Raw genomic sequence first — 26,328 nt, forward strand, 5'->3', positions numbered from 1 at the left:
TTTTTTTTTTTTTTTTATGATCACAGTCATCTGTGAACTCTGCCAGGACAGGCTGACACAGAGTTGGCTAAAAAAAAAAAAAAAAAAAAAAAAAGGAATTCATAGAAAAATGAGCAATCCACACCTCCCAGTCGAAGAGTTTAAAGACATAATAACTGGAGAGATTTGGAGCTGTCACAGAGGCATCCAAAATGTGACTTACAGGATGTTGTGTAGGAGAACCATATGGCCAGGTAGTTCAGGGTGCAGGCTTGGATGCAGAGACGCTGGCCATCTAATCCTGGACATGTTGCTTAGTAACTGTTATCTGCTGCTGAGCCTCAACTCTCTCAGCTGTAACCTGAGATCCTGTGGGTCTCTAACATAGATGAATGAGCACATTACTGCACATGTAAAGCAGGGGTTCACGGTGGGCAGTCAGGTGTCACCTCCATTCCCTAGGCCTAGCTGGACCCTGAACCACAGATCTATGTGCACACTGATGACTTCCAATCATTCAGAACACATGGTCGTCATGGAGCATCAGGCTGTGGACCCTTAGTTCATCCCTAGCTCCTCTTTGAATCTGGCTTTACTCCTGACTTCACTGAAAGCTGGGTGGTGGAAGAGAAGAGGACAGCAGGATTATGGGGTCTATGGACACAGGAGAGATGCCTGTGTTTCCTCCTGAGGAGAGGTGACTTGTAGTGGCTTCTGGACACCCATCATCAAGGCTGCTCTCTCCCAGGAGAGTTCAGCTGCCTTAGAAAGATCTTGTCATCACCCTTGGCCCCCAACCCAGCCCCACAGCACAGAGACTCTTCATCCCTTGCCCACACTCAGGCTTCATTTGCCCAGAAACTGCTGCCCCAGCATCCCCAGAAGGCCTCTCTGTAGCCCCCGACCTCCAGTCAAGCCAGTGGGTGGGGACAGGCCCCAGGAGGTGATGCTTGGCCCAGCAGTTTCGGCCTCTGCCCCTTCCAGCCTACAGAAGCCAGCTCAGCCTTCACGCCGGCAGCCAAGCTCTAGACAGCTCTTCACACTGGTCCCATGCTATCTCCAGGCCTTTGCTCACAGTGTCTCCCACTCAGCTTCCAGCTTCTACCTCCTCTCATCTATTGCAGCCACCTGATATATTGAAAGGAGAGGGATCTGGAGAGCAAACTTGGATCTCATTCCCATTCTGTTATCTCCAAGCCATGTGACCTGAGACTGGTAACTTAATTTCTCTGAGCCTCTTTGTCATTGAAATGGGATGGATTTTTTTTCCTTTTGAGACTTATCTATGTGTATTTTGCCTTCATGTACATCTGTGTACCATGTGTGCACTGCCCATGGAGGCCAAAAAAGTGTGTCAGAGCCCCTGGAACTAGAATTACAGGTGGTTGCTAACTGCCATGAGGAAGCTGGGAATCAAACCTGGGTCCCCTAGAGGATCAGTCAGCTCGTCTCAGCTGCCATCTCTCTGAGCCCTGGGATGATTGCCTAGCATTTCCTCGTGTGACGTAAGTATTTCAACCACTCGGCAGAAGGGGCATTCTTGTACAAGTAGCTATGGTTCACTAGACCAGTAGGAATCTTCTTCCTGAAGGGTCATTAGCCTGAAGGTCACTGACCTCTCCTCCAGCCTTCCTAACTTCAGCCAAGCATGGATGTGCTCATGCATAACCTTAGCTAAGGGGGCTGAGGTTGGAGGACCGTACGTGCAAGGCCTACCTGTGCTACACAGCAAAGTTTAAGGCCATCCTGTTAAGAAAACAAAACCAAACACCAAAAGAACAATGGGCTGAGGATGTGGTTCCAAGCAGAGCCCTTACTTACCCAGCATATGCTAGACCCTGGCTGTAATTCTTAGAACTGAGAAAACAAAACCAAGATCTTCCTGGATTTGCTGGCTACTCTGCCTCAACGGAGCAGTCCTTGCCCTCCTGGCCCATTGGTCCCTTCTCTGCCAGCATCTACATTCTACGGAGAGAATTCTTGACATCTGGGCCTTCAGGCTGGATGATGCCAGGGTCCCACACCTCCACTTCCTTACAGAAGGGTGGCTGTCCTGGGTTTGACTCAGGAAGCACTGGTGGAGTGAAGTTAACCTTAGGGTTCTTCCATCCATCACGAAGGTAACCAGGGTTTGTGTGAGTCACCCTGAGGTGACTGGGTGATAATTGAAGGAGTCCAGAATATTCCGAGTCGGGCTCAGATCCTTGCTCTGCTTCTTAGAAGCTCTACTGTTTCAGAAAGTTCCTTCATCTCTTAAATCCTATCTCTTTACCAAGAAATTTATCTCTGAGCACCATTACAGAGAGTGAAAACCATGGTTTCCAACCAAGAAAGGGACCTTCCACTTCCAGGGCCTCCCACTTGTGCATTCATCAATTCTTTTTCTTTTTTCACTACAATTGCACACGATAAATGTTACAGAATTTTGAAAGTCCAGAAAATGCCAATAATGCTACCTTCAAAAGTAATTCTTATTTATTTTGCATGCATGCCACAGCTTCCATGCGGCAGTAAGAGGACGGTTTCCGGGAGTTCATTCCCTCTTTCCACCACGAGGCTGCTGGAGCTAGAACTCTGGTCGCCAAGCTTGGCAGCAAGTGTCTTACCCACCGAGCCATCTTGGTGGCCCTCAAAGATGGATCTCGTTGCTACACTATTACAGAATCTTCCAGAAGCGTTTTGATAACTATCACAAGCATACAAGTGTACTATGGGTGTTTTAAACAAGCCAACATCATCCTTATCCTTCAAATTTAAGCTACGTTTTCTTTTGCTACAGTTGCCCAGATCTTATAAGGATATTATTAATTAGAATGAAAAAGCATACAGATATTATCAAAAGACTCCCTTGTCTTTGCCACCCAGAGCATCCACCCTCCACGACCAGCATGGTGTGTACATCTTTTCTTCCATGCTTTTGTATTTTTATTACACAAAAATTCATCCATGCACAGAAGGCAGCATTAGGATATGAACTGAATTGTATATAGATGACATTCTCCCATCCAAGTACTAACCTTAGTACTAGCTAAGGCTTCTATGATCAGCCAAGATCAAGTGTGCATAGGGTATAGATAATATGTGTGACTTACTATGGGACACACGGTCCTAAACTTCCACCCTGTGTTCTGAAGATGTGCCAATGAACTGATTCTTTCAGTTAGGTTATTGGGTCTACATACAACACACTCTGCTTACAACTTATAGGCTATTAGATTGATTCTCACTTTCTTCTGCTAACAATGAGCATCTTTTACATACATCAGCATGAAAACACCCGGGACGTTTTTTCCTAAGATACACACATGAAGGGATGGTTTTCAACATCTAGAGTTTTATCAAGGAATCACTGCCGGTCCTTTTCTACACTGTTGCTATTATAAGTAAAGGGACATCCTGTATATTTAGGGTTTCCCCACCCACAAGACATATGTACGTACACGTATCTATCACATATGTTATATATTTGTCCTGGTCGATTCAACAAGACTATCTTGGGTACTGACTGAGCCAGTTTCCCGAAGGGGCTCTTCTTGTGATCTTGTATCAGATCTGTGAGGTTTTTACACACATGAGGAGGCAGTGTGTGAAGAGATTTGCCTGAGATCACTCCATTGGAAGGAAAACTGAATATTTGAAAATAAATATTATTGCTTTTTTTGAGACCAGGTCTTATGCACCCTAAGCTGGCCTCTAACTCACAATGTACTTAAGGATGACCTTGAACTTGTCACCTTCCTCTCCCCCATGAGGTGTGCACCACCACATCTGCTTGTGTGATGGTGGCTCTGGAACCCAGGGTCTCATGAATGCTAGGCAATGACTCTCCTGACTGAACTACTGTCCAGGCAAAAGAAATGGGACAAGTGGATAACCGTGGGGCCTATTAGCATCCAAAGCACATGCTGGCCCCCAGGCTCCTTCAGCATTCCTATTACAGAGCCCATGCACAGAGCCCATATTCCTGCTACAGAGTCCATGCACCCTGGCTCCTATCCTAAACTTCTCCAGTTCACGGACTTCCCTTCCCCCAGCTTCTCACTTCTATATATCCCTGCCATATCGACCTTGTGGTCTCTTGACTCCTGGTCCTCTCTCTTGGCCCTTTCTCCTCTTTGCTCTCTCTTCCCTTCCTCTCTCATTCTCCTCCTCTCTCTCTTCTCATGACCTGATTCATGTTTAGTCTTCTATTTTTCTCTCCCTGCTCTGGACTCTTCCAGATGCCTTTGTCTGTACTCTCCCTCATATCTACAATAAAAAACCTTCCCTCAACCATATCTCGAAGCAGTTGGTCACGTCCTCACTTGATACAACGACGTCCCTAGCTCCTAGGCTAAGTTTTGAACCCACTTGTGCTTGACTCCAATCTGCTGTGTCACATCTGCTAGAACAGATGGTCCTCCCCCACCAGACAGCAAGACTCTGTCTAAGATCTCCCAGTGAGCGAGACTCTAGGAAGGGACCTGGACTTTCTCTTCTACTCTAGTCTGAATCCTTAGTGGGAGATCAAAGGTATGAGGCAAAGGAAAAGGCAATGCTCCTGGCTGCTGGGCTCTCTAGGAGGCAAGGTCTCCCTCTCACTCCTTGGGGATTTTATTTTGAGTGTTCTTTCCTTTCTGTGAAGTGGTATCTCATCGTATAGTCTGGTAGCTGCAAAGAAGGTGCAATCTGAGCAGGCCTGGAGGCCAAGAAGGGAGCCTTTTCATATAGAGAAACTCTAGTTACTATGGCAACCAGAGCCCACATCTCCTCTTCAGGAACAGAGGATGCTACGTTTGCAGAGTCAGGGAAACCAGCAGCTAAGATGTGAAGGAGCGGCAGCTCTAATTAGGTTAAGGAGAAAGATGGGGAGGGAGGGGGAGAGCACAGGGCATTGGGGAGAGGATGGTTGTTTCTGTGCAAAGACAAAGGCTGCGCGGCTTCATGGTCACCACGATGCCAAGGACAGAATATATGGTCCTCTGCGCTCTCAAATCCACTTGTACTGAACTAGAGAAGTGAGGATGGAGCCTCAGGATGAAGGGTGAGGTGGCTACCATGTGCCACGTCCTCAGTGTTTCACAGACATCACCCCCAGAGCAATCCCATGTGCACTGTGTGTATTGTGCCCAGCACCAGGTTATAGCTAGCTGGGTTTAACGACTTTGCCAGGTCATGTAGCTGGTGATTGACAACGGTGATCTAAATCACTGTGTTTGTTTCCACGGTTCCTCTTCTAAATCATGAAAACAGAATGTCTTGAGAGCAGAGACCTTGACACCAAAGAATTGTTGCTCTGGAAGTGTGCTGCTTTAACTTTGTAGATCATTCCATTTCCTCTTATCGCCTTCACACCCGCCCCAGCTCCCAGCATGAAGCTGAGTTCAGCAAATGTTAATGGGCTTGTTGCCTACATTGGCAAACAGGCAACAGGCTTGATTCTCAGCGTTGAGAAGAATTCAGCTCACATATTCTCACTGTCTCCCACTGGGGCAGGGGAGACCCAAACCCTATTGAACTGTGAAGACCCTATAGAAGAGGTTCTGAACTGCCCCTTTCTTCTGCCTGGAGTAGCTGGCAGAAAGGAAAAGAGAGAAAATTAGAATTCAGCGAGGCATGAATGAGCCAAGCAGGTGAACATCTTCTGCTGTGTGCTGTGGTGACAAGGATGCTTTTAAAAGCTGCACTCTTGGGCTGGAGAGGTGGACTGATTTGTAAGGGTGCTTGTTGCTTAGGCATAAAGACCTGGTTTCAATCCCCTGTAAAAAGCCAGGCATGGTCACACACCTGTGTGGCAGCTAGGGGTAGGCAGGGGTATCCCTCGGGGTTATTGGGCATCAGTGACAGACCCGGCCTCAAGAAAATAAGGGAGAGAGTGAAAGAGACACCAATGCCCACTATTTGCCTCTGCACAATCATGTGTGTGCATACACCATACATGCGTGTTCATGTACCACACACACACACACACACACACACACACACACACACGCATGCACACGCCCAAAGTTTGATTTCTTTGACATGAGAGATTGAAATGCTTTGGGTTTGGAAGCCCTTGAGCCTCTGACCCTCACGTGTCTCTGTCAGTCAAGTACATAGAGACTTCTGTGCGTCCCCAAGTCTTTCATAGGTAGCACGGGTGAATGGAAAATGTAAGGCTTCTGAAGTAAAATGAACTCATACCGAAACTCCACACTAATAGTGCTACCTTGATCAAACAGACAAAAGTTAGTTTAACAATGTTTTATTATTTAAAATATTTTCATTTTAATGTATCAAAATAATAATTAGTGAGTCTTTTTTTATACTCTGTTTCCCTCATTAAGTCATTAAAATACGGTATGTACCTCATATTTAAAGGCCATCTAAATTTGAACATTAATTATAGAAATAAGCAATCTGCACTGGGTATGGTGACTTGCACCTGTAAGCCTAGCACTTGGGAGGCCGAGGCAATAGAATAGCTGGGAGTCTGAGGGCTAGTATAGGCTACAAGCAAATACCAGAAGAGCTAGCTGTGTGACAAATCCTGTCTAAAAAAGAAGAAAAGAACAAAGACAGGGAGGGAGGGAAGAAAAGAGAAAGGGAGAGAAGGGGGAGGGAGGGAGGGAGAGAGAAGGAAGAGGAGGGGAAAGGGAAAGGAAGTATCTGTTAAGATTTCATAACTATCCAGTTGAACAAGGAGATGGTTGTACCCAAGTTGTTCCAAGCATTTTTTTAAAAGCTTTCCAGGCCAATAGAGATGGTTCTGGAGGTTCACAATTGCTGAGCAAGCCTGGCAACATAGATTAGATGCCCAGAATCTATACACAGGTGGAAGGAAAGACTCAGCTCCACAGAGTTATCCCCCAGCCTCCACACATGCACTGTGGCATGAGCTCCCACCTCACACAACAATGATGACGATGATGCCAATAATTTATCCTTTAAAGAAGCTCTCCAAGGGTTGACGTGAACTTAAAATTAATAGAGATGCCTCGGACGAAGTGAAATGAAGCTTTCTGTCCCTCAGCTGTACAGACCACATGCCTGGTGCTCCATGTGCCCACTGTCATGGGACCCTAGCACAGCCGGGTGCTTCGTGTGCCCACTGTCATGGGGCCACAGCGCAGGCAGCTCTCCCACCAAGCTGTTCAGGACAATCTCTAGTCTTTTCAGATTCATGTTCCTGGCGGCCTTTAGGCTGTGAGTTCTCCACACACAGTGGCAGTGACCCAGCCACTGCAGTGGGATGCCCAGTGTGTAAAAAAGCTGCTGTCTGTACTTGGGGACTTAGTGAGTGGCTTCAAGAGCTAGCCTGTTCAGGTTCAAATCTTGCCCTTGTTATTGCCCGGCTGGGTGTCCCTAGACCATTTGCTGCACCTCACTGTGTCTGTTTATTTGATAGTGACATAAGACTAAAAAGGGGGCCCATTCTAGAAAGTTCTTGAGAGGCCTCTGGTCCACCTTCCGCGTAAAACAGCTGAATGACAGGTACATCTGTAGAACACGTGGCAAGCGTTCAATAGTTTCTCTCTCTCTTTTTAGATTCTAATCGAATTATCAAAAACTGTAGGGGATAGAAGAGATCAAAATGGTCATTTACTCATTACACCAGTGAGAAAACAGAGTCAGACAGGCAAAGGACTCAACTAAGGTCACCCAGCAAGTTAACGACAAGAACCAACCAAGATCCCTTTCTGCAAGTGCTTAGCTTGGTGACCCCCCACCGCGCCTCCCCCTAGAGAATGCTGACATTTGCATGGAAAATGCCCAGATCTTGCAATCATCTAAGCTGCTTGTTTCTTCCCCAGGAGGGAGTTGGCTTTGGTTAACCTGGCCATATGGTTTTTTCTAGTTTTCTCTGCAGGATTGTGTGAGCAGAATGCCCAGATAGTCAGCCCTAAAACTCATTTCATTGGTGCCATGGGCAGCACCTGGCACATTCATTTGAAGATTGATGAGTAAGTAGGTGAGCTAGCTTTTGTTCTGACGTAGAATACATGGGCATTTTAAGGGAACACGAAGCAGGCAGAAAACAGAAAACCTCACAGTAGGAGAGTGTGTTCTCTTTCTCCGATGATCTTTCCTCACTGGCAAAGACTGAGCTCCTTCTATTTCTATCCTTTTAGCACTCACTCCTTTTGGGCGAGGCTCTGTGCTCGGTGCATGTGGCCCACAAAACGGATATGGATGCTGCCCATGTGTCGCTTAAAAATAGTAGAGCTGTGTTGGCCGGGCTTTCTGTTGCTGCGGCAGATACTCTTGAAAGTGAATTAAGGGAAAAGGAGATTGATTTGGGCTTATAGTTTCAGAGGTGTCCATCCGTCACGGCAGGGAATACATGGCAGGGTGCAGTTTACTGAATGGTTGCCAGTGAGCAAAGAGAGAGATGGAGGGGAGAGGGAAGGTGGAATGAGGGGGAAGAGAGGAGAGGGAGAGAGAGAGAGCACACACATAGTTGCACTTACTAGCTTGCTCTTCTCTCGAAGCCTGTGGGATGATGCCACCCACATTCGGGGTAGATCTCCTCCCCTAGTGGATGAACTCTCTTGGGAAACATCCTCAACACACCTAGAGGTGTGCTTCGTTTTCTTATTTATTCACTTGCCGTTTTTAATTCAGTTTTTATAATTTTGTGTGGGTGTGGTTGGGATGGTCAGATCAGAAGACAACTTGCAGGAGTCTGTTCTCTCCCATCACGTGGGCCCCGGGTACCAAACTCGGGTTGTCCGGCTCAGAAGCAAAGCCTTTATCTGATTTACCAACTTTCTAGAGGGTGAATCGCCATTTTATTGTAAACCTTCACCCAGTCATTAAAAACCCTCCATACGTAATTTATGACAAACATTTTTGGATGTGCTGTGTGCTCCCAGCCAGCTCTTCAGTGGTTTCCAGAGAACTTGGGAGTCTTTAGTTTTGGGAGAGTGGATATCTGCTTGCTTTGGCTTTAGTACTTTGAGAAACAAGCTGACCAGAAGCTTTTATCTGTAAGAACAGCACATTTGGAGTGCTGTGGTCCCCAGGCCCTGAAGGACTAAATGTCATATTGATTTGTTCTTATCACGAACTTGTATTATGGTGAGACTTCTTTCCAGTTTGGGAAGGGGTCACCTGGGGCTCAGAGACAGAGTCTCAGCTGGAGCAAGGTCTCTCTGACCACTAGTTCCAGGTATGGACTCTGAGCCCCATGAGTAACCAGATCCGGAAGTTCCCCCTCCCTTCTCTTCCCCTGTACTCTCTTCCCCTTTATTCCCTTTCCCCTAATCCAATGGGGGGGAATGCACAATTCAGGAGAGCTCTCTGGCTCCAATTCAGCCCCTACCCTCAAGGTCACTCCTGCAAGCTACAAGCCCAGAGGCAGAGCTCAGGTACAGAGGGCTTCCTTTGCATCTGTTCCTGATGTGTGTACTTGAAATCACCTTCCACGCTTCTAACCCTGCTGCCAGCAGTGGCACAAACACTTCCCACGAGGTTCTTTCTGTAGACTCATCTCCTTATTTCTCAGTTCTCCCTTCCCCTCCTCCTCCCCAACATGAACCCTTCATCCATCACGTACTCAGCTTCATTAGGCACCTATGCTTTTTTTGGCATCTCGGGTGGAGTCGTGGTCACAGGTGCCCTGGGCTGTAGCTGGTACCTAACTGACACATACAACTGGGAAGGGAAGCGAGAGTCTTCTTACTGAACTTATTCCAGTGCTGGGAAGGGAAGCGAGAATCTTCTTACTGAACTTGTTCCAGTGCTGGGAAGGGAAGCGAGAATCTTCTTACTGAACTTGTTCCAATGCTGGGATGGCCTGGGGGCCTCAGCTTCTCTTTTCATGTCCAGACTTCTCCCCACCACTCTCCCAGCATCCCTCCCCTAGGATGCTCATGAGCCTTGAAGACACAGGATAAATCGGAGTCCTAGTTCCTCAGACTCTTCTATGGGCTTTGTTGTTCTGATACTGAGGCTCACTATGTAGCCAAGGGCAACTGACCTTCTAATCCTCCTGCCTCTGCCTCTGAGGTGCTGGGTTTACAGAAATGTACCACTGTCCTGGGTTCTTCCGCAGCTCTGGCTTGATTTTGTTTCTTTCTAAGATGGTTCTGCTACCTAGCATGGGCTGACTTGGAATTCTCTGGCTTCCCCTCAGTTCCGCTGGGTAGTAGGATCATGGACTTGTGCTGCTCCTGGCTCCCTTTGGACTTTTGTCCTTCCCCTTGGTGGCACCTTCCCCTGGAACCTTCTCTACAGCAGCTCCTGTCCCACTTGGGCTTCTGCTTGAGACTGGACTGCAAAGGCAGCCTCTTTGCTGCTTGGGGTTGCTTTCTCTCCCTTTCTTCTCTCTACCTCTTCCCCTTCTTGGTCCATTGCTTCCTAGCACGCAAAGCACAGTTCAAGGTCATGTCTGAGGAAAATGAAGGACAATTTAAGGTGGTCAGTGAACTCAACATGCAACAGTGAATCATTGTGTAGCGAAGGATAACCTTAAATTTCTGATCCTCTTATCGCCACCCTCAAGTGCTGGGATTATACACACAAGTGCTACTGTATCAGCTTTGTGCAGTGCAAAAGATGAGACCCAAAGCATGTCAGACACTCACCCAACTAAAGCCTCCGGGCTTTGCTTGTTTTTAATATGCTTGCGGCAGCACCTGAGATCTATTTTATGCAAGCAGTGTAAAAGGAGCTTTGCGTTTCAATGTTTTCTCACTGTTCACATACATACCTGTTACACACGTGACTGCTTTATTAAATTAGAGTACAGCCATTGAACAAAACATTTCCTTCATGGTTTCTTCTCTGTGTCTTACCTTTTCTACTTAAAAAAGCATGAAAATCCCTCAGAACAACTTGGCTCTATGTCTTTTTTCTTCCTTCTTTTCTTTTCCTGCCTCCAGAATGTGCTAGGCAGACTAGACTGGCCTCAAACAGAAATCCACCTGCCTCCGCCTCCAGGGTGCTTGGATTAAAGGCGTGTGCCGCTATTTCAGCCCTCTGTCTTTCAAAAGGCTGCATATGATACCATGCTATGAGCAGACTTTACAAGCAGTTTTCCCACGGACAGACATTTGACTCCGCGGGTAGTTTTGTGCTATTCCATAAAAATGCACCGAACACTGCTTTCCTTTCCAAAAAGCACACGTATTTGTTTGCGTGTGTTCATGCCAAAGCATGTGCGTGAGGTCAGAGTCTACCCACTGCAGTGATCTCTCCTTCCACCATTTGAGTCTGGGGGCCGAGCTGTCTCTTCCATCAGCATTGCACCTTTTTAGGTCCAGGCTTCTTAATGGTACAAGGTAAACTCACGGGGAAAGGCAAAAGTTTCTTTTCATGAAGTTTTATTGCAAAAAAAAGTGACCCAATTTGAAATGGGAACTGATGGTCAAAGTGTTGGTGACAAGGAGGAAGGATTCCTGCCCTGGGATCTCTGTGAACAGGGATCATGGTGAAAGCAAGGCTTGAGGTAGCCTCTGTTCTTGTTCCTACAGCAAGAAATTCAAGGCCACACAAAGCCAGGTCCTTTCTTGCAACCAGGGACTGGACAGTGCCTGGAACACAAAGCCCACGGTGCTGGAGTACAGCCAGTTTCAGTACACTGGTGACAGCTTTCCTGGGAGCTGGCAGCTTCCAGTTTGCACTTTCATTCAGTCCGCCAATCAACAAACATTGTGTCCTGGAGGACCCAGCTGGGATCTGCCCTCCAGGACTTTCTGGTCTAGGAGAAATAGCACTCATCTTTACGCACAAGAAAGTGGTTGTCCGCCCCGAGAGAGATGATACCAAAGGAGCTGAAACCCCCACCCACCCCAAACACGCACGGTTGCATACACACATCCTTGGACATAGGACCAGATAAATACAAAGTCTCAATCACATGCTGACACACTCACACATAGCCCTCAGCTCCACCCCACCCCAAACATGATTTTGCGCACACACACACACACACACATACACACGGACATTCAACCAGATGAATACAAAGTCTCAACCACGTGCTAATACACTTACACACAGCCCCCCAGCCACCATTCCAACCCTCCCTTCTTCGCCCTCCCCCGCATATGCACAAATATTAAAAGCCACACCTGAGCACTTGGCTCATTGCTATGGGAACCGGAATTCTGCAAAATTCTGCAATCTTCATTCATGCGCATCTGAATTCTCGCTCTGAATATTACAGTCGCTGTGGAGTTTGCAATTTGAATTCTGAGTCATTTCCCCATATAGGTCAGGCTGGGAAGCAAAGGATGGAACTGGTGAAGACTGGCAGCTAAAGACCTGATTACTTTCTATCAGGGTGATGGCAGGGCCTAGATAGGAAGAACTGTGTCTCCAAGGGTGCTGCCCCGGGACTTCCCTGGGCCCTAGATAACACAGTGAGCAGGGAAATCTGGAGGGAGACAGTTGAGGAGAGATTATACTTTGAGAGAAGCAATGGCATTCAGATAAGGGACAACCTGCTTAAGAGACCTCACAGGGAGGGGGCCAGGGGGAAAAGCACCATGTTCCTGCTGGCCTCCCTCCCTCCCAGCTCTGTTATGGCTCCCCATAGTCTAGATCCAACAGCAGCCCAAAGCCCTAGGCAGATGCTGACGTTAGCCTCCCAGGACAGAGTGGACAGCAATGGCACTAAAGAGACAAAAGCCCCGTATCTGGCATTGGCAACGCATTTTTTTTATCACTTGTGTTTTCCTTTCTGATCTGTAAAATGGATTGATAACTATACCTGCACTGTGTTGTTGAGAGTAAATGAATTATGATATGCAAAGATCTGGAACAGGCCCTTAGAGAAAACCAGTTTCTCTGTCACCTAAAAGCAATTTGTAGCTCAATGATTCCCACACAGCGAGAGCCTCCCCCACCCCAGGCTAAAGGGAGCAAAGAAACCTGAGGCTGAGGACCACATTTTCCCAAAAGCCTCAGCAGGCTCCCGTCATTAGGACATGTGGCTCCCAGGCTGGAGCTCCCTCACTCACCCCGGCTGCCGCTGTTTTGTTTTTCAGGCCTCCCATCTTCATTCCCCTCCGTCGGAAACGGCAGCACCACACATGTGCCCTTGGACCCAGGTAAGCACACCATTTTCCCAGGCCCTGCAGTCAACTTTCTGTGGCCAAGCAGACTGCCTCTGGGTTAGTGAGAAAGGACAGTGGACTTTCAGGTACCAAGGAAGCCCTCTGACTCCAGAGAACGCCCCCTCCTCCTGGCCTGGGAACCAGGGTCCCATTAGGCTCTCCTTGCAGTCTGAGAACGACTGTATTTGAGAGTCTCATGTATACCACAAGCCACTTGAGGGATTTGTGCAGTGCAAGCCGGGGTTTGTGGTGGGGTGATGAGCACCATCAACCCTGTCTTTCGTTTTCTCTGCAAGTGTTCATTGATGCCCTACTCTGTGCAGAGCTAGCTGTGAGCAAGCAGTGGGGTGCATTCTGGGGAGCAGGAACAGGTCATTTCTATAAAAAGGTCCCTGGAACCCAAGAAAGGTTCCTATAGGAAGGTCACCCAATCCACTGCAACAGCAGGTCCTGTGTGTCCTCTAGGTTAGCACCTTCAGTGCAGCCCAGGGACTAGGAAGGGACTCTTGGTCCAACAAGGGCCCCTGAGCCAAAATCCTGATTTTCTGTTACAAAGGATGCCACTGGAGACAGGGGTACCAGAGAGGGGATTGTGGGACCCAGTCTCTGATTCTCACACTGGGACTAGCCTACCATAAAGCACCAGTTTGGTTCCAGAGTCACACATTTTCTCTAAACTGAACGCTAGAGTAAGGCCTTGATGTGCACCTGTCTTTCCTGCATCCTACTGGCAGGAAGGCCCGAGACCCAGAGCCTGGAGAGGTGTTGGCCAAGGTCATGAAACAGGGTGGAGGCGGATCCCCCAGTTGTCAGTTTCACCCCCATTCCTATGGGGGAGCAAAGTTCTGACGAGCTCTCAGTTCAAATTTGATGCTTCCAGAGGAGCAGCTGGGGGTCCGCCTGGTGAACGGGAGCAGTCGCTGTAGCGGTTTTGTGGAGGTTCTACTGATGACATCCTGGGAGCCTGTATGCGTTGTGGACGGAGACAGAGTCACTACCGAGGCTGTGTGTGAAGCGCTGGGATGTGGTGCTTTGGAGAAGGCTACCTACCTGATACCACCCACCTCGGAGCTGTCACCCAGGGCCACCTCTGAGAATATCAGCATTGCTGGGAATACGACATGGGTGCAGGCACCAACCGTGAGATGCAGCGGAGCCAATTGGCATCTCTGCAAGGTGGAGGACCACAAGTGCAGCAGCGACAAGAGGCTGGTGCAGCTCACCTGTACAGGTACATGTCCCTAACTACCCCACATTTTAGACTTCAACCACTGCAGTCAAACTCTGGTCCCCAGACTTCCACCACCAGCCTCCCAAGTCGTACCAACTCAGGGGTTCCACATTGCTGGGTCCACCAAATCGTGTCATTACCAGATCTGAGCATCACCTCAGATGTGGCCTGCAGACTCCTCCTCAGCTGGATCTCCAGAGCATCCTCTTGGTCTGCTCTGGTCTCCTATGTTAACCCAGTCTGTTTATTCCCTGTACCCTTCCTGACTGGGACCTGTATGTTCACTCTTCCCTCCAGGAAGATAAAGTTGTCATGTTCCCAGGCTGTCTTTGCTCTGAGTCTTGGTGACTGAGACAATACTCAAGGCTTTGCCTACCTGGTCCCTAGTCCTGCTTCCTGTCTTTAACATTCCTCCCACATAATCTCTAAGTCACGCCCACGGGGTTCACATTTTAGAGGGGTCTCCCAATCCTCCCTCTAGGTTATAGCCACTCCCACGGAGTTCAAGGACCCACTCTTCCTGCCCCACCCCCCAACATCCAAAACCCTCCCATCCTCAGAGAACCAGGCTGTGCGGTTAGTGGATGGTGGCAGCCGCTGCGCTGGCCGCGTCGAGATGCTGGAGCACGGCGAGTGGGGGACAGTGTGCGATGACACGTGGGACCAGGAGGATGCAAACGTGGTGTGTAAGCAACTGAAGTGCGGCTGGGCAGTGCAAGCGCTGGCTGGCTTGCACTTCACCCCCGGCCAAGGACCCATCCACCGAGACCAGGTGAACTGCTCCGGGACCGAGAACTATCTGTGGGACTGTCCCGGGCTGCCTGGAGACCAGTACTGCGGTCACAAGGAGGACGCAGGAGTGGTATGCTCAGGTCAGTGGTCGAGCCTGAAGGAGGTGACATATTTATGATGGGACATCTTTAGTAGAAGTTGGATTGAAGGCGGGGAGTGTCGTATCTACCCCTCCCCCATCCCTGTGGAGCCAGGGCTTCTGGTCCCGCCTGTGCTGCTTCTTTAAATCCACAGCAATGGCGTTAGTGAAGTGATCTGTAACAACCCCCAGAATGAGCTGCTTCTGTCTGTTCACAGCTCACATTTGAGCAGTCAAGATCTAGAGTCCCACCAGGGGGCTGGCCGGAGCAGCTGGGATGGGCAGAGGGATCACGGGTGCAAGAGGGAAGAAAGCAAGAGCTGTGCGGGCCCATCTCTGTGATGGGGTTCTAGGTTGGCAGCGGTTTGGGCCCAGAACATTCTAACTCAACTCTGTCGCCTGCCCACAGAGCACCAGTCCTGGCGCCTGACTGGAGGCATCGACTCCTGCGAAGGGCAGGTGGAGGTGTACTTCCGAGGGGTCTGGAGCACCGTGTGTGACAGCGAGTGGTACCCGTCTGAGGCCAAAGTGCTCTGTCAGTCCTTGGGGTGCGGATCGGAGGTGGATCGGCCCAGGGGGCTGCCCCATTCCCTGGAGGGTAGAATGTACTACTCCTGTAAAGGAGAGGAACCCACCCTCAACAACTGCTTCTGGCGATTCAACAACTCCTACTTGTGTCGTCAGTCGCTGGCAGCCAGAGTCGTCTGCTCAGGTAATCCTTCCCCAGTCCCTCCACCGCTAGATCTAATCCACAAGTTTTGCCTTTGTCTCTGCCTCCAGATGGCTTAGCAACTGGCAGATACTGGCCCAAGAAAGGTCACTGCCCTTACCATGCTCAGGCAGACATTACTAATGGATCAGAATGATTTTTTTTGTTTTGTTTTTTGTTTCGTTTTTGTTTGTTTGTTTTTGTTTTTGTTTTTTTTTTCTGCAAGACACTGAACTCAGAACCAAATTCATGGGTTAAGTAATTACCAAGGAAGTCATTATTACGTGCTAATTGGTCCCTATTGACTGGAATGACTCAGGTGAAGCCAGCTTGCTATCCCAAAGGTGATGGTTGCAGGAAAAAGCAGATTAGGAAACATGGATGGGTATAACATGAGTGACAGCATCTGGAGCCGTAGCCACATGCCAGACACTGCCAGGCTCTTGGCAGCTTCTTTCGGTCTGGTCTTACATCCACTGTAGGAGGGGGCTGCTACTGCACTTCTCCAATTCTAAGACCACAGTGGAAGTCATAACATTGGTGTCTTATGGTCCACAAAGAAATAAAAGCAGACTGGAGGTACAGCTGGGTGGTAGACCACTTGCCAAGGTGTGCCTAATGCCCTGGGTTCAAACCTCAACACGTCAAGGAAGGAAAGAAAGGAGAAGAGAAGAAAGGAGAGGGAAAAAGAAACACCAAAAATCCTGCTGTGATTGATGTGGTGAAAGAAACTAAAAAGACGTTTGTCCAAACTTGGCATGCTATCACACCGAGTGAGGCCACTGCTCCGGTGACAGAGGCTTTGTAGTATGAAAGTTAGGTTCCGGGGGCTGGAAAGATGGCTCAGAGGTTAAGAGCCTTGCCTGCTCTTCCAAAAGTCCTGAGTTCAATTCCCAGCAACCACATGGTGACTCACAACCATCTGTAATGGGGTCTGGTGCCTTCTTCTGGCCTTCAGGCATACACACAGACAGAATATTGTATACATAATAAATAAATAAAAATAAAAAGAAAGTAAGGTTCCCCACCTGCCAGAACACAGTGTGAGCCTCCTTGTTGGGCTCAGAATCCTGACTCCAAGTTCCAGTCTTGCTGTTTAGAAGCAAGGAGGACCGGGGCAGCTCCTCAACATCTGTGGCTTCAGAATAAAGGGTGCTCTTCTAGGTAGCTGGAGACTGAGATGCTATGGCTTAAGGGCTGTATAGGCGCCACAAGCTAGGAAGCAGATCTGCTAGAGGAGGTGTGGATTATGTTAACGAGAACACAGCTTCCTAGTTCCTGAGGTCCCAAAGAGCAATTGAAAGTTGAGTGGGGAAAGGACACAGTCTGCAGTAGCTTACAGAGGAAGAAGGGATAGTTCTGTCCACCCCCACCCTAACTGAAGCCTCTTCCTCTCACTGCTACGGGCATGGTTCCTATACCCTTAGGCCCACAGTGGGATCCAGGACGCTTGTCTGCCTTGTTCAGTTTCTAGATCAAGGCTTGGCACACAGTAGGTACTCAGTAAACTCATTAAGTAAATGGGTGGTACTTTCCAACAGACTCCCGGAGACACCTCAACCTGTCCACTGCTGAAGGACCTTCCATAATTCCGGTCACGATAGGTGAGTGTATCTTCTCCCAGCAGTGGAACTGCCTGTGTTTACATGTGTGTTCATATAGTCATGGGGGTCTGCCTGGGGACTGGGCTCCCAATCCCACTGATGAATCCCACCCTTGGGAGGCATCCTGCCATATAGGACCTATGTGAGCAATATACACCACACACATGCGCGCGCGCACACACACACACACACACACACACACACACACACACGTCTTGTGAGCCAGAGAGATCCTAAGTACCTAAGTACTTTGGAACCACTTGGGTGCCACACTCCTGGCCTGGATAGGTGGTGGGATACCAAGAGCACCAGTCAGTGTGAGTAAGGTTTAGGGTGTGTGATCTAGTGCCCTCCTGCATTATTTCCCAAACCTTTCTGCTACCCACCCCCATCAACTGAGGGAAGCCTCTCTAAAATCTGAGAAACAAGCTGAGGTCCAGAGTTAGGGTGACAGCAGTCCTGTTGGCCAGCACTTGGAATTTGAGCTCTCTTTCCAGATCTGTACCAGGTCCGTCTGCTAGCTCTGTGTGGCTTGGCCAGCACCAGAGCTGGTTCCTGGGGCTCACATCCCTGCTGCAGGGATGTTCTCTTATTTCATGAGAGAGTTTTCCAACCCTCAGAACGGTCTGTGCGGTGAGAGCCCTGTGGAGGTCCAGCACTGGCTGCGCTTCCTGCCACTCTGCCTGATCACTTCCACCCACCTCAGACCCTCAAGATGGGGCAGGACAGGGCCTGGAGGAGATGCTAAAGGAACAGAGCCCTGTCAGAGGCCCTGGCTATGAATAAAGAGCATAGACAGGAGTGAGACGCTAGGAACTGCCCAGGCTATGGAATGAGGTTGACAGAAATTGCAGCTCCCATGTCAGGGTGGGGAGTCACACCTACTCCAAAATGCAAAGAGACACGGGGCCTCCTGGAGTCAGGTGGGGATCCATTGTCAACACTTCCCTTAGCCCCAGCGGTTTCCTTGGGGTTTACACCCCAGAACCCCCACAATTCAGCATCCCCTCACACTGCTTCTGGGTAGCAAATCAACCTTCCCTTCCTAGCCCAAACCATCCCTGTCAGCAGCCAGAAAGAAAAGGAGGGAAAATGAGAGCTGATGGAGAACTGTGTTTTCCTCTGGGAAAGCAGACACCGCCAGGGCCTGTGGCCCTCCTTACAGCTCCCCGTTTGACAGAGCCTCCAGGCCTCTGATAATGTCTTCATGCTGTAACCGTAAGATATAATGCCTGACACACAGTGGTACTAAAGAATTGTCTGCTGAACAAAGGCTGAGTGCAGAAGGCCAAGAGAGGAGGATGGGGGAGAAAGGGAGGGAGGGAGGGACGAGGAAGGGAGGGAGGGAGCGAGGGAGGGAGGGAGAGCAAGCTGTGGGCTAGTAGCCAAAGGGAAATTTCAGACAGTAAATACATTTAGTCAACTGCTCATTTAATATGCACTCACAGAGCACTTACCATCGATGAGGTACTTAGAAGCCGATGGGAAGGAAGATTTGAATAAAAGACTGGAGGAGGAAAAGGGTGAAAAGGAAGGTGGGGACGCTTCACGAAGGTGAAAAGGCAAAGGAAGGTGTTAAAGGGGCTCACATCCATTTCTTTTCCTGCTTGAACTGGGTTTCCAGAATCTTCAGTGCCGGTGAGCGTGAAGGACAAGGAGTCTCGAGAGCTGACACTCCTCATACCCTGTATTGTCTTGGGAAGTCTCCTCCTTGTTTCCCTCATCTTCATAGCTGTTCTTCTCTTGAGAGCGAAAGGACGATATGGTAGGTGTGACCTTCCCAGAGCTACTGCACAGGACACAACAGTTGTGAGGTATAGGCATCCCCCAGTACCTGAGGTGTGGAAGAGCCCCGGTGGAAATGGTCCTGCAAGGACCACCCAGCTCAGGCCTGGGGAAACCTCCTGATGGTGGGAAGGATTTTCCAAGCATTCATAGCAGTAGAGCCTACAAGCGGAGGTTTCTCAGGAGAAGCAGACTCTGCGTTTGTGTTGGGTGTGGGGTGAAGGAGATGTGTCCTTGATGGAAGCTGAAAGACCGAGAGACAGGAAAATAAAAATGATGTGTAGGCTTTCTCCCTCCCTTCCTCAGCCCTCCCTGTTTCAGCGAACCACCAGAACCTGCCCACTGCCACCCAAGCAGGAAGCAATAACTATCACGCTGTCCCCATCACCATTCCCAAAGAAGGTAGGATGTCACCCGTGGGGGACGGCAGGCGAAGGACGGGAGGGTGGACTCTGGAGGGTCGCCATTGCTGAGGTCGAAGTGGCACCAACAGAAGAGGAGCCCAAGCCAGACTATGCACAGGGTGTGTTGCCTTGAGCAGTCATGGCCTCTCTGACTTAGCAGACTTTCTAATTCAGCCTTGCACCGACTCTGGGCTTTTGAGTTCTGAGCAAATACAGCCAAGTGTTTGGACTGCTGATTCTCGGAGGAAACGTTATCTCTGCTCACTAGCTAGTAGACATGTGATGTCACTTCTCAAGATGCTTCCCAACCAGATGCCCCACAGGGCCCATCACCATTCACCCAGAACAAAGGCTGGGTGTGGCTACATTGGTAGAGTACTTGCTTAATACATACAGGCCTCGGGTTCAGTCCCCAGCAGCACACAACCCAGACGATGGAGCACTCCTGTTATGCCAGTACATGGGAGGAAGAGGCAGGAGGATCGGCAGTTCAGGATCATCTTGGCTATATATTGAGTTTGAGGCTAACTTGGCTTACATGAGACCCTATCTTTAAAAAAGAAAGAAAAAAGATTCTCTTGGGTCTTAATTTTTTTCATATTCCCTGAGTTAAAAAAAAAAAGAACTGAGAAGATAACTCAGTTAGTTGAGGTGCTTGCCTTGCAAACATGAGGACCTGAATTCAGTCCCCAGTGCCCATGCAAAAAGTTAGGCATGGTAGCATGGGGCTGTAATCGCAGTGCTGGGGAGCTGAGACAGGCAGATAGATCCCTGGATCTTACTGGCCACTCAGTCTAGCCTGTTCAGCAAGCTCCAGGTCCCAATAAGAGAACCTGTCAAAATGTGGTGAAGGGTAGTGGCTGGCAGCATATGGCTTTAATCTTAGGTCTCCAGAAGCAAAGTTAGGCAGGTATCTATGAGTTCAAGGCTAGTTCTGTTGACATAAGAGAGATCCAGGCCAGCCAGGTATACTCAGCGAAGCCCTTATAAAAAACAAACAAAGAAAAAGAGATTGCTATCTCTCCACACACACACACACACACACACACACACACACACACACACACTTTAGGACACATGATTTGCCCCTAAAAAGTTTGAGCCCAATCTCATTGCGTTGTGAAACAAAAAGGGTCACCTGTTATTCTGCCCCCTGTCCCTGCCTCTGGGCTCTCAGCCTCTCCCCTTCAGCGTTCTGCCCACCTTGGTGCTGGGTCCTGTGCCCCAATCCTCTGTTCTCTCCCCAGCGCCTATGCTGTTCATCCAGCCCCGGGTCCCTGAGGACTCGGACACCAGTTCCGGCTCTGACTATGAGCAATATGACTTCAGCTCCCAGCCGCCTGTGGCCCTGACCACCTTCTACAGTGAGTGCTGGGCTGGCTCCAGGGGCTTGGGACCTGCAGGAGGGCACCTGCTGGTGCCCACAAGACTTTCACGGGACTTCCTTGTTGCTCCCCTGTACTGATTTCGAATGGTCCTAAAACTTTCAAAGTGCCCTGTGACCCTGGCAATCTGCCTATTCACAGGAGTGTGGCCTTTTCTATCTCTGGCTGAGTAAGGTCTCAGTACCCTCACCAGGCCCCTCACATGCATCTAAGGATGCTGAGTTTGTGCAAACCCTGAGGGTCCAGGTGAGACACAACTTGGGCAAATTCTTACACACTCATCATCCCCCAACCATGTCTTACTCCAGTCTGCCCAGTCCCTCCACCAAGCCAGCGTATGCCTCTTAGTTAGTCTGTCTAGCTCTCCCACTGCCTGCTGGGAGCAGGACCAGAGAAGATGGCATTTACATCAGAACCCAGGTAATGCTTGGGCAACAGAGAAGGCCGGAGGGTCCACACCTCTACGTATCCCCTTAAAACATGTCAAAAATCCTTGAGCATCACTTATGCCTACTGTACAATCAAGTTAGTACCAGAGTTTGGTCATGCGTGACAGAAACCTTCCAACTATCAGAGTCCTGGAGACTGAGGGAGTCCCAGATTTCTTCAACGCTGCTGTGACCTTACATGGTGCAGAGCCATTGCCATATCCACACAGCAGGACAGCAAGGTTATCCTTCACTTCCATTCCTCACTGAGAACAAGCCTGCTAGCTGGAAGAGGGGCGGGGCAGGGAGCCTGTACAGAAGCAGCTGAGGGTTCTGCAGAGGAAGGAGGGACGCTATCCCACCTCTCCCCTGACTCGGGGTCTCTGGGAGGATCCCAGAGGAGGATCCACCTCCTCTGACCCATGGGTGAGGCTTGGTGGCCATGCAGATACAGTGGGACATCTGAACTCAGGTGTATAAGGTGTCATGTTGTGTCCCAAATGCTATGGCACTGGAACTCACAGTCACGGTCAGGCTTCAAAGAGCTGACCCACGTTCTTAAGCCTGAGCCTCAGCCTTGAAGCTGGCAGAATGCAATGATTCTGGGCCGTGTGGCTTCTCCACCCAGGAAGTGCCTCCCAGGTCAAATAGCAGCCCATTTCTGGACCAACCAGGGGGCGAGTCACTGAGTTGGTAACATTCTTATGAGGAGCATGTGTGGCACGGGGCAGGGGTGGGCGGGAACCACCTGTCTCCACACTGGTCCATGGTAGACCTGAGATACCATAGATGAAATTCGAATCCTGTCCCAGTCAGGGTTGTCCTCCTCCAGGCTCCTCGTAGGAGATGGACCTCATACCCACCCCCCTCACCCAGTCTGCTTCCTGCAGATTCCCAGAGGCATCGGGTGACAGAGGAGGAGGTTCAGCAGAACAGGTTTCGGATGCCACCCTTGGAGGAAGGTGAGTCCAGAGCAGACAGGTCTTGGAGAAGATAAGCAGGGTGCTGACACCGCCTCCAAACTCGGTAGCTGAGCTCATGTTTGGATATACTAGCAGAGACTTTCCTCAACTAGTGTCTCTGGCCTAACATTCCCATAAGCAGTAAGTTCTGCTGGGAGTCTAATTTAAAACCCTCTTGCTTCCTTCTTTCCCTTTTCCTGGCCCAGGACTGGAAGAGCTACATGTTCCCAGCATCCCAGCTGCTGACCCCAGACCCTGTGTGGCAGATGTGCCCCCTCTGGGCTCTCAGTACCACGTGAGGAGCGACAGTGGGTCGAGCACCTCCTCTGGGGAGGGTTACTGCAACAATCCCAGCAGCAAGCCACCTCCGTGGAGTTCCCAGGTGTTTTCTTCTGAGAAGAGTCCCTCCACAGAGCAGCCCCCCAACTTGGAACTGGCTGGCTCTCAGGCAATGTTTTCAGGTAGTTGTGTGTCCCCCCAAGGTCCCAATCCTATGTCGAACCTACCCAGCAGAGGCACAGAACCCAAACTCTGAGTAGCCAGTTGGCTGTGTGACCTTGGACAAGTCTCCTTCCCTCTCTGGGCCTCTTCTTCCTCATGTGCCTAGCTCCAGACTTGGCTCTCCGGGGTCCTCAGGCTTGCTCCTGGCAGAGAGTAACTAGTCTGGATCTTCAGCAGGGACGGCAGACGGTGACAGTTCCAGCACCTCATCCGGAGAGTGGTACCAGAACTTTCAGTCACCACACCACAATCCTCCAGTGGAGCAGTTTGAATGTCCAGGTACCTGGGGCAGAGGCGGGGTGGGGGTGGGGGATGTGAACAGGGTGGAGAAATGTTTGGAGGTTTCTGCAAGAGGAAGTGAGCTCACTGCCACTGGAGGCATCCAAGCAGAAGCTGTTGGCCACATAGGGGAGGTGTCAGCAGCAGTAAGGCTGCCCGCACGCACTCACTCACTGTGCACCAGCCTGGGAACCTCAGTTCTGGACTGGAGGCAGCAGCAGGCAAGAGGATGAGATGGTTTCAGATGGTGCCACAGGGACCGAGGCAGGGGGTGGACACGGGCCTGCTCACTGCCCATGGCATGGCATGTCCCGTGACTCTGCCCACTGCTGACTTCATCCTCCTGGCCCCACAGGACCCCCTGACCCCCAGTCAGACTCCACTGATGAAGAGGAGGACTATGATGACATCGGAGCAGCCTAGCCTGGGTCCCTGAGGACCTGAGGGTCCCAGAGGTCGGATGGCTCCTCCCTCCGCTCTCCTGCTCTGCCGCTGATCAGCTTCCAAGAGGCTGCGGCCCCTAGCAGAGGGGGAAGGGCATTCTCTCAGACCTTCATCCTCGCCCTCCATCAACCTGTAGGAGCCTGGAGCAAAGGCATGGCCAACGGTGTGGGCACTGAGCTCTGGGTTGAGCAAGCAGGGTCTGGCCACTTCTGGCAGTGGTGGAGGGCCATGCTAGGTGACTCTGAGGCCTCAGCTCACTCTGCCGTGTCAGGTACTTTGATCCTAAGTCTCAGGAAGCTGCCAAGGGGCTGAGCAGCTCACTCACTGCTGCAAGAGAGGTCCTGGGTCAGGGGCTGCCATTGTCACTCAGGAAGGCACTACTGTCTGAGTGTAATCAGAGAAACACCCACATAGCCCGGGACGTGGCCTTCCTGGGCACTGTCAGCTGAGAGCAACCAAGACAAACACGTGCTCCCACCCAGTCGGGCCGAGGCCAGTCCTGCCCACCAGAGTTCTCTGAGTCTACCACAGGCACTGGCTGGACCTTGTCTCTATCCCTGGACAATAGAACATTATTCTGAGCTCCTTGGGGTTTAACGGGGGTCCCTTCCCAGTCACAGAATCAAGGGATGGGCAGCTCAGTTGGGGCAAGAGTGCAGAGGTCTGTCCTGGAGGGCCAGAGGCCACCAGAAGCTATGAGTCCCCAGAGATCCCCTCGGGTTGACAAGAACGCTTTAGGTGAATGTGGCTATTGTACCCAGGACTTTAAACAGGACCTCCCTACAGCCTCAGAAAACTGGAGGGTTCCAGCCAGGCTATGGTGGCCTGTCCTCAGTTCCTGAGATTAAATGATTGCTGAGTGAAAATGAGGTGTGTTGTGACAATTCCTTAAACTCAGTGCTGTGTGTGCTTGTGTGTGTATGTGTGCATGTGTGTGTGTTTGTGTGCACACACGTGCACATGTGGCGGCGTACATTTCCTCAAGGGTAGAGGAGCTCAAGTCCTTGCAGCGGAATGTTCTGGAGGCTCCAGCAAGAATTAAGGAAGGAGGAGACACCATGGACAAGTTCATCTGTGCTCTGGACACCCAGGTTCAGTCCTCAGGGCTATCTGGACACACCCCTAAAGGCTGTTCCCCAAGGGATGAGAGATGGGTACCCTGTGGTTGGTTGGGGATTTGGGAATGCTTCATCCTCCCCCTCTCCCCACCACCACCCAGCTGCCTTTGAAAGTAAGCCCAATGCTCCGGTGCCCCCATAAAATACTCTCGATGCAAAGGTGGCCTGAGAGCAGCAACCCTCCCACGACACTGACTGTAAGAGACCAGCTGAATGCACTGTGCCTGGGCTCCACGCTAGCTGTAGGCAAAGCGGAGGCAGCTTTGATCCATTCGGGCAGAAATGTCAAAGCTGTCATCCACTGTGGCCTGGTACTCTAGCCAAATGTAGGGAAAGGAGAGCCAGGCCAGCGTGGTGCAAAGGATGGAGGGCAGATGGGAGTTGCCCAACTGTTCCCAGGCCTGTGGGCCAGGCTGGCTTTGCCAGAGGAGATGGCTATCCGCACCCCGACAGCCCAGGGGCCTCCCCAGACAGAATAGATGCTGTGGCCCATGTTGCCTGACTGGAATTTCACCCAGTCGCAGGTGACTCTAGCCTTACTGCCCTCATTGCTCAACGCCGCCTACGGACTGTGGGTCTAGCCTTCCTCTGGGAGCTGGGGTGCTGGTTGATGGACCTGCTTTCCGTTCCAGTCCCTGCTGTACCAGCCACAGGCACTCCCGGGGCAACCGTCCCAGGATGTGGTCGCCTGTGTTGCGGTACCTCCCAGCCAAGTCTCCGACCACTGCGGGGGATTCCTAGGGGAGGAGTCGCAGCTTCAGGGCGGAGCATTCTGCTGGCCTGAACCACTGGGAAAGCTTTTTGCTCCACAATCTGTGTTTTACTCCCGGTGCTAAATTATCCCATTAATCCTGGCTGCCTCAGGCCAGCAGCTCACCTGCTCTGGTCCTCTGCTAACAGAAGCTTGGCTGCTGGATGTGCATAGAAAATCACTGGTGCTGAGGAGGGTTAAGGGCTCTGCATCCAATGGTTCCACACTGATTAAGATTAATAAAGTCTTCCATTAGGAGGACTTGGGGGAGGAGAGGGGCTGAGGGTGGGAAGGGTCTTGTCCCTACGTCACTGAAAGGGAATTAATAAGGAGTCACAAATATGGTTCCCTTATCCCCAGCCCAACCTCAGACATAGAGGAGGCACCTTCTCTAAGCCCAGATCCCCCGGGTCCACGAGAAATATAAACCATTGGCATGTCTGTCCTGCCACTTTCCAGTCTCTGGGCAGCAAGAACTTGTAGCAGGGGAGGAGGAGATGGGACCCTGCAAGAAGGCCTTTTTTGCCCTCTCCCACCCTTGTTCCTAACCAGCAAGCTTGAAGGAGCAGATGGCAGGGAAGTCCCTGAAAAAACAAGTGTTTTCCCCTCCACTCTTGTAGGACCTTGAGTTAGAAAAGGCCTCAGGGGTCTGGTGTGGGACGAAGCCCTCAGGAATACCACCCAGGCAAAAGGTGTGGCTGCAGAGATGGGGAGGGCACTATCAGAGAGGGGTGCTGCCACAAGTTTCAGATTTTTGGAGCCGCTAAAGGATGATGGAGACTTCCCTAACTCCCAGAACCCCTGAGCTAGCTGTGTGATCACTCACAGGAAGGCCTTCAGGGGCTGACACCT

At 50.4% G+C, this 26,328-nt stretch overlaps 1 protein-coding gene across 7 annotated transcripts in view; it reads left to right on the forward strand.

Annotated features, from left to right (window-relative positions):
- The window catches only part of Cd6 (CD6 molecule), a 39,937-nt gene extending 15,464 nt beyond the window's left edge, over nt 1-24,473 (forward strand). Inside the window, exons 2-13 of one of the 7 annotated variants that reach the window (XM_048458218.3) lie at nt 12,936-12,998; nt 13,885-14,235; nt 14,796-15,107; nt 15,516-15,818; nt 17,357-17,419; nt 19,044-19,184; nt 19,511-19,606; nt 20,856-20,972; nt 22,312-22,383; nt 22,590-22,847; nt 23,059-23,163; nt 23,519-24,473. In XM_048458218.3, coding sequence (XP_048314175.3) covers nt 12,936-12,998; nt 13,885-14,235; nt 14,796-15,107; nt 15,516-15,818; nt 17,357-17,419; nt 19,044-19,184; nt 19,511-19,606; nt 20,856-20,972; nt 22,312-22,383; nt 22,590-22,847; nt 23,059-23,163; nt 23,519-23,586 — 1,949 coding nt within the window. In that variant the 3' untranslated portion in view covers nt 23,587-24,473. The remainder of the gene's footprint in view (nt 1-12,935; nt 12,999-13,884; nt 14,236-14,795; nt 15,108-15,515; nt 15,819-17,356; nt 17,420-19,043; nt 19,185-19,510; nt 19,607-20,855; nt 20,973-22,311; nt 22,384-22,589; nt 22,848-23,058; nt 23,164-23,518) is intronic. The other 6 variants (XM_048458220.3, XM_048458219.3, XM_048458221.3 and 3 more) reach the window with 6 other exon arrangements.
- The last annotated feature ends 1,855 nt before the right edge of the window (nt 24,474-26,328 follow it).

The sequence above is a fragment of the Myodes glareolus genome, chromosome 7 (genome assembly GCF_982192425.1).
Source record: "Myodes glareolus chromosome 7, mMyoGla1.1, whole genome shotgun sequence".
NCBI classification, from domain to species: domain Eukaryota; kingdom Metazoa; phylum Chordata; class Mammalia; order Rodentia; family Cricetidae; genus Myodes; species Myodes glareolus.